Here is a 13,952-nt window from a genome sequence, read left to right as displayed (position 1 = left end):
GGGGGGAACGAGCCATTACTTGAACTAAGGTTAGCATTATCACACTACTTCATTTAAATAAGTAGAGAAAATTATGCACAATTTGAAAGATCTTCATGATTTTTATACTACATATTCTTTTCAAGGAATAAGAGAAATTTAATAGGACAGACTTCAAGATTCAAAGCCCAACTCCTTTGAAAACAAATTTAATAGTTTTTAAAAAAAAAAAAACACTTACTAATTAAGAGGGTTTCTATATGATTGCCTGAACTTTTTCCTTAATTCAAGAGGTGTAATGAATCGCCTGTGAGAAGCTCACTTTAAAGGACCTCAGTAAAAAGCACACATGACTTAGTTCTTAGCTGCCAAAGGCAGGTGGTCACTCACCTATGTAGACCCTCTTGCTGTATCTCTGCATCAGCAATAACACAAAGACATGCAGTGGAATAAGATTTATAATAAACACATAGCCGCCCCATGCAGAGACCTGGGAAGAAAAACAGGTTAAAATGAGATGATTGCATAGTTCATCAAAACACTGGAAAATTCTTGGTCAATTCCCTGATGCTCTAACCAAGTAATAGATTATTATGAAATACTTGAAATTTGAATATTTCGCTGGGAAAAAGGTTAAACAGTTTTTAATAATCTATAAGTTTTGTTGAAGGCTTATATAGTCACCCGGTACACAAACCCAAGGTATTTTTCTTTAGTCATTAGAGAACTCAGATTATGATTCACAGGTAATTTGCTTACAAGTACATACTCGAAGGGATAAAAAGAACTGGGAAACAAACAAAAAAAAAAGATGGCAATTATTTTCACTTAAGATGAAAGCATGTGAGTTGCATTAAAAAAAAACAACTCACAAAAAACTTGATTTGTCTTTCATTTCATGGCAAATTATTGTCAAGAACACAACAGTGTTTCCAAATGCTGTGATGTGTCAACCGCTTGGTCACAAGAGGATTGTGAGAGCTGCAAACTGAGCCAAGACCAGCATAATTGACTGTTATTCTAGGAGGTGTTTCTCCACCGCCCAGAAAAACAACTGAAGGCAAGAGCCTAGTCTGAGACTGGTCTTCTACACTATTTCCAACCTGACTGCTGGGGAGACAGACCAGTGTAATGGAAGCCCATGTGCACTTTCAAATAAACAATTTTACTACATTCTTATAGGTACAAGAAAAGGAGCAACTTGTAGCCAAGTAGGGGTCCATCCCTTTAATGAAGAGATAAGAATAACTTGTAACCATCTGAATGACAACCAAGTGGAATTATTTTAAGTAGGCCAAGCACTCCCCTCAAAATCTTAATTTCACAAATTATGTAGTTAACAAATTCTTTGTTTACAGACAGAATGGTCAACTTTAATCAAGCGGTCACACTCCCAATACTCTAAATGTATAGTTACAAGTTTAATACACATACCACAGGATGTAAGTACCTCATTATTAGCAAACTGATAATGCATCAAACTTTTTAAAAGTCACAATTAAAATCCCTAAAAACCAAGACAAGGTAGAACTATAGAAAACACGAGTCTGATTTGATCAGCAGGCAAGCATCTTTGTGTCCTGGAAGCTTTTGGTCTTCAGAACGATCACCTTGATACCGGACAACCCACAAGGATTTGTCCTTTCCTCCTCACTCAGCCACCACTAGAGTTAGAACACTCCCTGCCTTCGGCATGGACAACTGTAATCGCTTCCTAACTGGCTTCCCAGGCTGCCTGTCCCTCCCTCTCCAAACCATCCTCCTCAGAGCTGCCCAGTGGAGATTCTGTCTAGCTCTCCTGCTCGAGGCTCTACTGGTCCTTCTTGCCTCTAGGACAAAATACGAAGGTCCCCTCTTTGTCTTTACAGCCCTTCACAATTGAGCTCTACCTCTCCAGGGGTCACACTTCTGCATGCTCTAGCCAAAGGGCCCACATGCTGGCCCCATGAATGGCCTGTGCACGAGGTAACATCTCCTCCTCCCCTCCCCCAAGTCAGATCAAGAGGATCCTTAAAGACTTTAGCTCAAATGCCACCAGCCATGTGGGACCTAGCCTGCTGCTCCTGGTCACTACTGTCCTCTCCCCTTACTCTGTATGGACTTCGTACGGATTTTTTCTTGTATACATAACGCACTCTCAAGCTAGACACGAGCACCTTGAGGACAGGGGCTATTGTTACTTCTGTCTAGCGATGAATACTTACTGATTTTGCTGAGGGTTGAGCTTAGCAAGCATGCCATAAATGAATGAATAAATATATATAAATAAATAAGGGAGTAAATAAATGAATGAATAAATAAATATTTGAATATTTAAATAAATGTTAGAACAGCACAGGGCCAAGAATAGAACCTGAAAACAAATCTTGTAACTTCTCTTTGTTTTCTCTTCCGTAAAATAAGTGGGCTGGACCAGAGGCTCTCTAAAGTCCCTTCTACACCTCGGCAGTTCACTTTACTTGTTGCCCCTAATTTCTGCCGTTCTATATAGCTACCTGGCTAGTATCTAGAGTGGTAGGTATTTCTGGCATTTTTCTATCCCCTTCCCCTTACATTTTAAAAGTCTTTTTTGGTCAGATTTTCAAGACTCCAGGTAAGTATGACATAATATGATACAATAAGAACTTTACTAGCTCTAATTACATGAACTTCATTTCTGTTTCTAATAAGTTACGGTTCAATAATCCAAATAAGACAAAAAGATATCTTCAAAACAAGTAATTCATTTCCCCAAACTGCCTTTGTCTTCTGAAATCCTTGCTTTTGGATGGCAGCTATGATTAAAAAACAAAACCAAAAATACACTGTCTCTGCTCCATCTTCTGTTTATTTTCTAAGACCTGATAACTCTTAGGAGAGCTAGCTCCATTCTTCTGGAGGTATCATTTGCCAGGATGTTACACAGCCAAAGGGAAGCAGCACCTGCTGGGTTGGACATGCCTTGGGAAGGCCTCCATCACTTCTAGCCTCATGCTCCGCTAAGATCAAAGACACCCCTCTTTTCCACTTCCGGTTGACAGCTAACAGGGTGTTGTCATGCACTGCTCCCACCTCCTTCCTCTGACCAGTGCCTGAGAGCACTGGGGGAGCCTCACTGATGATCGCCCCAAGAACACAAGCAGCAGCAGCATTCTCCTAACAAGGACCCAGGGTCCCCTCTCATAGCTACTCTGGGCGCCAGAGTTCCGGGATCTTCCTGTCCTTTCCCACCTCTGCCACATTCTTAATCTCCTGCTACAGCTTAGAATTCCCTTAGGCCTCTTCAGACTCTTGGCACCCTAATTTAACCACTGAAAATAAGGGACTCCTTGACAACCTGAGGAGTGCTGGGACATGGGCCTTCATCCCCTTTCACATCTCTTCTAGGAGTTTACATTTCTGCTGTTATGGTCAATTACCTGTTACTTTATATTCAAAAATTCCCCATCTCTGCAGTGAGTTCCCAACAAAGCAATCCCTGCACTTTGTCATACTGGCTAGAAAGAGGGCTGCCTCAAGTCTTCTTGCCAGAGGTCCTTGGGGCAAAGGTCCCACTCGTTCACCATCAACACTTGGTATTTGCTTTCTTTATGTGTTTGTGGATACATGGAAACCTTTCTTTCTTGGTGCCCCTATGCTGAGCACTGCATTGCCCATAGCCCATAGGCCATAATCAATGCTCAATGATTAAGGAACACCAAGTACTCAGTCGCCTAAATATGCTGAGAACAAAAACTTTCTCCTTACAGCCTATTTGGGAGAAAATTTCACGTGAATTAAAAGAGCAGATCTAAGAATAAAAAAAAAATTCCCCCTTAATTCTTTCCAAAAAAGTCCAAGTCACCAGCAAAATGTCACAAATTCTCCATTTAAGAAGAATATGCCTGTTTCATTTGCTAAAGAGATTAGACTCCATATTTAAATTCAAATAATGTCTTACCATATAGAAGTAGGATAAGCAGCAGCATATTGTCCAAGAAACTGATCCGGTTTTTACAGATTTCACCTAAAACAAACAAATAACAGTTAATTCAAACTAGAAGACAAGGAGAGAGGAAGAAATTGATAACATTTATGAAGGGCCTACTAAAACGCAAGGCACTGAAGACAAAAATGCAGAAAATGAAACAATTTCTACATTCAGGCAAAGCAGGGAATAGAAAAAGTGGGAAAAAGTGCCAACCTTTCACTGTAGAAAAGACATGGGTTACCTAACACAGTAATGCCACTAATGCCCTGTGAACACCACAGAGGTCACGCACTGGAAGGTGTGGACCAATGCAGCAGGCTCATCCAATTTTCAAAAAAACACAGAGCAATTTTCTTCAAGACACTTTGACATATTGATTTTGATATTTCAAAAAAGCCTTTTTTCCCCTTTTAGGATTTCATTTTAACAGTTACTGTTATAAATCGTTTTGAGAATTATAAATGAATGTCAGATGAAGTACAAACCTGGAAAGTCAATCAAGAAACTTGATTTTCCTCTTTCCACCCCTCAAATATACCACATACCACATCACACATCATGCATATTAATAAATGTCTGTCCAATGAATATCGAACAACAAGCATTTACTACGTACATACTAAGAAGTAGGCAATGTGCTGGGACAAAGCAATCCCTACTTTCAGGGACCTTTTCTATTGTCGCTGCTTGTTGTCATTCAGTTGTTTGACGCTGTGACCCCATCTGGGGTTTTCTTGGCAAAGATACTGGAGTGGTTTGCCGTTTCCTTCTCCAGCTCATTTTGCAGAGGAGGAAATCAAGGCAAACAGGGTGAAGTGACTTGCCCAGCTGTAAATGTCTGAGGCCAGATTTGAATTCAGGTCCCCCTGACTCCAGACCTCACGTTCTATTCGGTGGGCTGCCTTGTTACCCCTCAAGGACCCCGTATTACAACATTTTACACAGACACAGTCTGGAGAGCCAATGCCATTCTTCAGTCACACAAAAGATTATTTCCTATGTTTCAGGATCAACTCTGTTACAGAAGTGACTATACCACCAGAAGACAATGAACTTTTTAGAGAAAGTAGAACCTGTGCCTATACAGTTGACAATTCTGAGTGTGGTAATGCTTCTACATTGATGCCAGCTATAAGCAATAACAGTTTTTTCACACTCATGATGGAATTTCCGTTAAAATTTTTTTCTCATCAAAACACCTCTCTCCCTCCAATCCAAGTAATTACATAAAAGTGAACTGCGCTGCCCTGGGAAACAGTGTGTTCCCTTCTCACTAGAGGTCTTCTCCAAAAGGCCAAGTGACCACTTGGGATGCTGAAGAGGATCGTCAATCAGACGGACCTCCATGGTATGTGACTATGGTATACTAGGAGGCGCCAGAGTGTCATGCCTGGAGTCCAGGAGACCTGTGTGCAAATCTAGCCTCAAATGCTCACTAATTGTGTGACCCTGGACAAGTCACTCAACCTCTGTCTGCCTCCATTTCCTCATCTGTAAAATGGAGATAATAATAGCACTTACCTCCCAGGGTTGTTGTGAGGATCAAATGAGATATCTATTACTTAGCACAAGGCCCGGCACATAGGCGCCACATAAATGCTTATTTCCTCCTCCCCTAAGGTCCATTCACTCAACTTCTCCGACTGTTTCCTCTTCTATAAAATGAGGGAGTTGGACTAGATGGCCCCCAATGTCCCTTCCAGCTCACCATCTATAATCCTGTGGCCTCCTTTTCTTCCCTTATTGTATCCTAAGAATTTATTTCTATTTGAATTGGAGCCACCAAGCATCTCTTGTCTTGCACCAAAGGTCCCAGCTCTTCAAGCTCTGCAACAGTCACTGATGATAAAGGCTGCCATTAATTTTTCAGGCTGGTACTGGTGCAAACACACGTGAGAACGCTCCTGAGACAGCCAGCTGCCCGTCACTGCTCTCCCCCGAGTGTGAGCGACCAGGCCGCACTTCGCGCAGGCACACGACTTCTGAAAAATTCTACTTTAACTACTGTCCTGATCGTGCTTACTTTACTCCCACCACCAAACCATGCAAGTCTTTCCCCATGTTCAGAATTTATTACAGAATTCAATTTCTAGGAATGGGCTCACTACAACAGCATTTTACATCAATCTAACTTAGAGGATTTTACCTGTATGGAGTCTATAAATAAAACTTCAGCTAACAGGAAACTATAATGAATAATTACTTTAATAAAATTGCTTGAAGCACAACTTAAATGATGGGAAGCAGAATGAAAAATCTTGCTCCAATATGTGACAAAGACCATTATGACTAGGCATTGAAATACCATTTACAAACAGTACAACTTTAGCAAATGGTGGGGATTGACCCACTGAAATTCAAATCAGAAAGAGAAAGCCAAAAGTTCCTGGGAAGTCTAAGAACAAGGGCTGTCACGCATCCCACTGACCTATAATCAGACAGTTTCTGCGGCTCTAAAGGGAGCTGTGAGAGATAACGCAGGCAGCAGGGACGAAGAGGAAACGTTTCAAGATGAAATGCCAGAAGTGACTAGGACCAGGAGAAGAAAAGGCTGCCCAAGCTGCCATCTGCCCAGAGGCCTTCTCCAGTCATTCCCAATCCTCTCCTAATCTAGTACTAATTTCCATTTTCATGTTCCACAGGGTCAGTTTCGGGGGGAAGGGAGGTTTGGAGGAAGGCTTCACCTGTTCAGTTGTGCTTAGTTTGGGGCACACTGGGAACCCCAGAATATCAGGATTTTATTACAAATGAGATTTGGATGCAATTAAGGTTAAAAGTGGCTCCTTTAGCAAAGTTCTGGTAAAGGTAAAATACACAAAATGCTACAAATCAAGAGCATTATAAAATAAAATAGACCACAAGCCTGCCAAGTATTCACTATATCCAATTCAACCTCAGGAACACAACAAAAATTTTGTATAACTGGTTATCACTCCAAAAAATATGCAATAATGTAGCTTTAGCCATATTTTGTAGTCTAGGAAAAATATATGTAAGACAGTAAATATTTTTACTATTTCTTTGAAATCCAGTCTAAATTCATAGTTTTAGCCAGAACTGAGAGAAATCAATGGAAAGTAGTGGAAAACTTCTGCGTAATGAACATTGATACAGTAAAGAGGAAAAGCTAGAGCAATGAATCTGAAAAATGAAGCAATCTAAAAATTATTGAATTAAAAAGGGTTAGAAAAATGACACGTTAAGAAGTGTTCCTCTGAGTTTAAAATATAACATTATTACTGAGAGTTTAGCGCCCATGAATTTTCTCAGGAAGCTTCAATTCAAATTTAATTGGAGTTTTGAGAAAAGAGTGATACAATTTTCTAATTTCTAACAGACACATGAAGTACTAAAATGAAAGTTGGAATTACAGGCAGTTATATCACTTTAAACTCATTTTATTCCTTTTGCATTCATCATCCATTCTGACTTAGTGATCTTTACTACTACATATTATATATTTAAATTGCTAGACTTTGTCAATTAATGGAGTTGCAAAAATTCCACTTGTTTCATGTGTCTGGAGTATTATAATTTGGAGAAAGGTAAACTAATAAGGAAAGACCCAGCTACCTTCCACTAGGCCATTTCAAGCCAACTAGGACATTCCCTGTGCCATTATATCCTATAACTTCTAGTCTATTTGGAAAAGTCTTATCTAACAGCATTTCAAAGAGATGTTTTCATCAGAAAAACTCATCTTAATACCCTGTCATTAATATGTGAAAAACAGAAATATCTTAAATCCTTACTCCTAAAAAAAGTTCATCTTCCCTAGAAATCTAACAAACCTAACATTTGCATACTGGGCTGTATGTAAATGCTAACAGCAGTATAAATGACCAAAACAGAAAAGGATTAAAGAGGAATTTAGTTTATTTTTATCTATTCCAGTTTAAATATAAGCTATATTTATTCATGCATGCTGCCCTTCCTTTCCCCTCCCTGTAAATACAACCTTTATTTGGGGCACCCTCCTGCCAGAAGTGGTTGCTCTAAGTAGAATTTAATTTGTCCTTGCAATGCAGACAAGGCATTTAAATGATAAAATATTATTAGATGCCATTCAGAAATGTGAATAATAAGATAATAATAATAAGAAGAAGAAAAAATACTGGAAATATAAACATTGGCAAAGAGACAAAATGACTTTTACTTGAATATAACATGATGGTGTGCTTAGAAAACCCCAGCAAATCAGCAAAGAAACTGCATAAAATGATCAATAATAAAATAGCTTGATGTGCAATAAATTTGAAGAACATGTATATACAATACTAGCAAAAACCACCATTAATTAAAAGGAAAGAATTATGTGGCTGTTAGCCTACCATGAATGAATGCATTATTTGTTTGAATACATTCTATACAAAAATAAAGCAAGAATTAGCCACTACTTGTGACTGGGCCATGCCAACATAAAAAGTACTAACTAAATTTTCAGATCTAGTGTTATGCCAATGAGATTACCAAGGGCATATCTCATTAAATTACGTTTTTAAAGAAAAAAAAAAGTCTATGGTCTCAAGGGAAGCAATGAGAAAAATACTAAATACAGCTTCTCTTTGTGACAGCCATGTCAGGTCTGGCCACTGCCTTGAGTTGGTTTCACCACCATTAATACAGGATACTGTGCCATATGCATATGTTTCAATGCTCTCTTGTTGTGTTTTCAATTCTGTGGTTCTGAAGAATGGATATTACTCCTAGGAAACATGCAGAAGTTACGGCTCTTAAAAAGTCCATTTCAGTGACTGTGAAAGACTGCAGTGGCTGTCAGTGAGGGGCAGTCAAGTGTTTTCGGGATCATTCAAAAATCCATGATGAAAGAGGATGAACCATATCAAAGTCTGGGGTTAAATAGGATGGAAAACAGTGAACAAGAACAAGAACAGACAGACTCCTTCAGGAAAGCTGTCTAATGAAGTACTTAGAAAACAAGAAGAATGGGGTAGCTGGGTGGTGCACTGGACAGAGCACCAGCTCTGGAGTCAGGAGGACCTGAGTTCAAATCCAGCCTCAGACATTTGACACTTACTAGCTGTGTGACCCTGGCCAAGTCACTTAATCCCACTGCCTCACCAAAAAAAGAAAAAAAAAAAAGAAAGAAAATGAGAAGAAGCCTTCAGAGGGATCCTGAACCTGGAGGGGTTGTTACTGAATATTCTAGCGTGTATTTGTAAGCTTCAAATTGCAGGAAAATGGGTAAGACCAGTTAAAAAAAAAAAAAAGCTGCTAACAGTTCCAATGAAGAAAAAATTCTTATCATGGGCAAGACAATACAAAGCCTAGAGAACTGAAGGTTGGAAAAAGGTTAATTTTTAATGATGAAATTCGCATTTTCCATTTAAGACTATACTAAAACCATAAGATTGTGGCATCTTGAAAAGGTAAAGCACCCCTTTCCCCAAAAATGTTTTAGGGATCTTTCACTTCTAGTGAGTCAGAAGTCTCACTACCAATGACAAACTGTGAAAAATGCATTAATACTGATATACTAAGAAGCACAATTGTCTAGAATTAGAAGGGAAAGGAATAAGCATTTACATATAACCTACTATATGCCAGGCACCATTCTAAGAACTTCCAAATATTATTTCATTTGAACCTCACAATATCCCTGGGAGGTAGGCACTGTTATTATCCTCAGTTTATAATTGAGGAAACTGAGGCAGATAGCAGTTACATGACTTGTCCAGGGTTACACAGGTAGTAAATGTCTAAGGACAGATTTAAACTCAGGTCTTCCTGACTTGAGGCCCAGTGCTGTATCTACTGCACCAACGGCCTCCAGCAGAATTACAGAAATTCCCAAATTGAGATGCAATACTGCAACAATCTCACATTATTCCATAGATCACAAAAGGCTAAGAAATGTATCCAAAAGATTAATAATGCTTTGATGGCCTGGGAATTCACTTAATTTGAAGCCTATGGAAAACTTATGGCCTAAATCAAGGAAAATCTTGGGAAAATGGATTCTTTGGCACAAATGTGATAAAAGTCTAGCTTCATGATGTAAAATTAAGAAATGTGTCAAAATCTCGTGAACTCACTGCTAAATCATGAAAAATGATTATAGCAAAAGTAGTAAATATTGCAAATTAAAAGTTGTTAAAGATGTAAAAAGGTATAAAGTTTATTAAGTCAATAAATTTAACCATTTGCTTTACCTCAAGTAATCTGCAAAAACACTGTAGAGAAGCAAGAAATGAGAGCAAGTAAAAACTGGTAGTCCAGTGTTTGATGACACAAATCACTACATACTGGCAGTGGGACTTTTTCTTTTTTTTACAAGAACTGGTGGGAAAATGGGAAAGCAGTTTGGCACAATTCAGGTTTAGACCAGTACCTTCTACCACTCACTCACTCCCAGAAAACCCAAATGGATGAGTGATCAAAAATCAAAGCTCACATAGAAAAGCCACTACAATGAGGAGACCCAAAAGGGTCACTGTTCACAGTTATCACTGGGCAGGAGGCTTTGGCTGAGTCCAATCTAAGAATAAAGTTGGAAAGCTTCCAAAAAGGACTTAAGGTGGGTCTTGATGGAGGGGTAAGACGTGGTGAGGCCATGAGAAGATTATGGACAAAAGCCTGAGGAAACGAAAGACTGTCTATACTGGGCAACACTGGTTCAATCCATCTGATACAAATGGAGAGCTCATGTAAGGCAACAGCTGAAAAGTTGGGTCATCGAGCATCCTGAATGCCAAGTCAAGGAGCTTCAATTCCTTGGAAGGGGCTGTGAAGGATTTCTGAGCTGGGAAGTAATGTGACCAAAGTGATCTTTTACCAAGATTAAAACTCAGTACTGTGCATGATGGAATGGATTAGAAGCTACATAGAAAAGGAAACCAGGTAGGATACTCTCACAATCAGACGTGACACAAGGGTTGGAATTAGCTTGGGTGGTAAGGCTAAAAGAAAAAAAAAAGTCAATGTAAGTGACACTGCAAAAAGGAAAGCTATGGGACACAGTAAAATGACTAAATGTGAATAGTAACAGAGGCATTAGTCAAGGATGATTCCTGAGTGGGGATACTATAAAGAGAAGGAAAATCAGGAGTAGTTACTGGCTTTGGCTCTGAAGATGAATTAGGATTTCATTTGTTGAGTTTCAAGGAGGAAATCTTAGTAGCCAATGAGATGTGCAAAACTGGCCCTTGGGAGAAAGATCAAAGCTACTTCAGAACTGGTATCTCCAAAGAAGGGACAGCTGAAGCCATTAAGAGTGGATAGTAACATAAAAAGAGAAAAGGGAGATGGATGAGACAACTGTAGACTCAAAAATGTCCAAGTACATAGTTCTGGAGGAGTTAAGAGTAAACGGATCCAGTACCAAAAGAAACATGAATTTCAGAAAGGGGATGGTTTATAGCAGTGGTTCTCAAACTTTTTAGTCTAAAAACAATCTTCTACCCTCTTCAAAAGTCAAGAATCCCAAAGAGCTTTTGTTTATGCGAGTTACGTCACTGATATTTATCATATTAGAAATATCTCAATATTTGTCCAAATATTGGACAAATAGTTTTGACCTCTCAGATCTCCTTAAAGGAATCTCATGGATTTACAGGGATCCTTGGACCACACTTTAGAACATTCATCTACAGAATCAAAAGTGGAAAAGAAATCAAGGAGTATGAGGATCAAGTCTTTGGCCATTATGGGGCTACTGGTGTACTTAGAGAAGGTACAATTTGAAATACCAGTTAGAAGTGGTGAAGAAATAGAGAAAGCCAATCTGGAGGAAAAAATGTAAGAGAGGACAGTAGGACAACCTGCAGGTTCTATTCAATAATATCTATGCATGTTTACAGGCAGAAGAGCAAGAGCCAATAGATACAAAGATCACAGAGGTGCTTGGAGAACTGAGATTGAGAACGAAAGAGAAAACTGAGAGATCAAAATGGTGACTAAGGGCACTAGAATAGTCAACCTCTTCTAAACATAGCTCTTAACTAAATACAAGAAGGGACATGCTTTCCAGCAAGTAGAATCTATCTCCTTGGCTGTAAGATAACAAAGTCCAATAGAACAAAGTCACGTATGACTTTGTGTTTGTTTTAATTTCTTTCCTCCTCATTGAACAGACATGGTATAACGCCATCACAGAGACTACTGCAAAGACAAGCTGGACAAGTCAGTTTAAATTATTTGGTTAGTACCGATGCCACCATAATTGAATACTGAGATTATATATACATTTAAGAGAACCCAAAGAACTTTTACATACAACAAAGGAGGTGGTGATCAGACACTGAAATACCATTTGGAAGCCGAAATAATTTCCATGTCACTGCACTTAAACACAAAGCCCTAAACTTTGGCCATACAAATTTGTTACTTGCATTAACTGGTTAGTACTTTTCTCTAGAAAAGACATGACGACAAGACAGTAGAACTTACACCACAAACAAACATCAATGGCTGCAGATCTGTCCTTCTGAGCATACATTTTAAAAATAAAAAACAACTAGTACTTAAAAACACCCAAGTAAAAACCTGATTGTTATGATTTGAACATCTAAGCTATCACCATTTGACCAAGAAATTTCTAGCAGTGGTTTTTTTTTTTTTTTTGGTGAGACAACTGGGGTTAAGTGACTTACCCAGAGTCACACAACTAGTGAGTGAGTGTTGTGTGTCTCAGCTGGATTTGAACTCAGGTCCTCCTGACTCCAGGGCTGGTGCTCTATTTACTGTACCACCTAGCTGCCTCCAATGTGCTCAGTTCTTATTCAAATACATGTACTACATTTTCTTCAAGAAGCCAGTTTTCCCCAATTTTTTCCCACTGTCTGAAGCAGTAGCTAAAGGCTGCCTGCCAGAACGGGAAGAGCAGGCCTGAGGCTGGGTCTGCCACCAAGCAGCTGGCTGCTTCAATGAACTCATCTTCTAATCGCCAGCTTCTGGGAAGGCTGAGGCAGGGGTCACTTGAGCTCAGGCCTTCTGAGCTCCTCTGAGGCTAAAGACAATCAGGCCATTAGGTTGCCCAAGGGAACAATGGCCCAGGTGGGAAAAATGGAGTAGCCAGTGCACTTCCAGAGTGGGCTGGGTAAGGAGACACAGTCTCAATTAATGAATTAATCCCGGCCCTTTTTTTTCTTCTAATTTCAAAAATATTTCTAATTGTTTCTTATTTGCTCCACCCAGAATGTACCTTCTAGTACACACACCAACTAGTGTTTCAGGTGTTCAGCCACAAGGACGAGGGTGCCAAATTGCCACCCCTGGGATCTGTCAGGAATTTATGGACTAACCCTCAAAGGGGGGGCAGAACTCCTATAAATTTTACCATGTCCAGTTTGAAAGAAGAACAAGTTTTACCACTCTAGAAAGTCCTAGAGAAGTGGGGGACAATGACACCTGGCTATCTGAAGCTGACTCTTAGGAGTAACTAATCCAGTCACTGCCAGGTGTGAGTGAATGTAGTGTTCACACTCATATAATGCACACCAAAATAGTGCAACTACATGTGAGCCCCTAGGTCTAAAATCTGAAGCCAAGCTCAAGTTCTGAGGGGAAGTATCCAACTCCAGAAGATCCCCTCCCATAGAGGATGCCCTGCCCACCAGCCTTGGTGTGACTGGGGCCATTTTTCCCTAGCAGTGACCAAGGAACAGTGACCAAGGAACAGAAGGATTCATTGTCCCTTACAGCCCCCTAACAGACAAGTTTCTCAAACAAACTCCCAAGCTCTATGAGTATTCAACACATCACTTCTGAATACCATAACTGATACCTCTTGCAATTACTTCAGAACTGACTAAAAAAACTCCCAGAATCACCTAGGCATGGATAAAGACTACATCTAATGACCTAGGCAATCTATATTACAGGCAATGTATATATGACAGGCAATCTATATTACTAAGAAATGTGTGACAACAAAGATGTTGCGACCGAAAAGAACTACCAGGTTATCCCTAAAGACAAGCACTTTTAACCACCAAATCACTCTCACCAGAAAAGTACTGCTCTTGAACACCTATTAAGAAAAATTTAATTCCAATTTCAATAC

General features: G+C 39.5%; 1 protein-coding gene across 1 annotated transcript in view; it reads right to left on the bottom strand.

Moving 5' to 3' along the window:
• Positions 1–13,952, bottom strand: part of STT3B (STT3B, catalytic subunit of the oligosaccharyltransferase complex) — a 94,472-nt gene that overhangs the window by 38,185 nt on the left and 42,335 nt on the right. Inside the window, exons 4-5 of the mRNA XM_027872256.1 lie at positions 3,899–3,964; positions 370–469 (exon numbers count right to left, since the gene is read on the bottom strand). Coding sequence (XP_027728057.1) covers positions 370–469; positions 3,899–3,964 — 166 coding nt within the window. The remainder of the gene's footprint in view (positions 1–369; positions 470–3,898; positions 3,965–13,952) is intronic.

Source organism: Vombatus ursinus, unplaced genomic scaffold, assembly GCF_900497805.2.
Source record: "Vombatus ursinus unplaced genomic scaffold, bare-nosed wombat genome assembly UNPS02014799.1, whole genome shotgun sequence".
NCBI lineage: Eukaryota > Metazoa > Chordata > Mammalia > Diprotodontia > Vombatidae > Vombatus > Vombatus ursinus.
The sequence above is the reverse complement of the archived record's forward strand: the minus strand, read 5'-3'. Positions and strand labels throughout refer to the sequence as shown.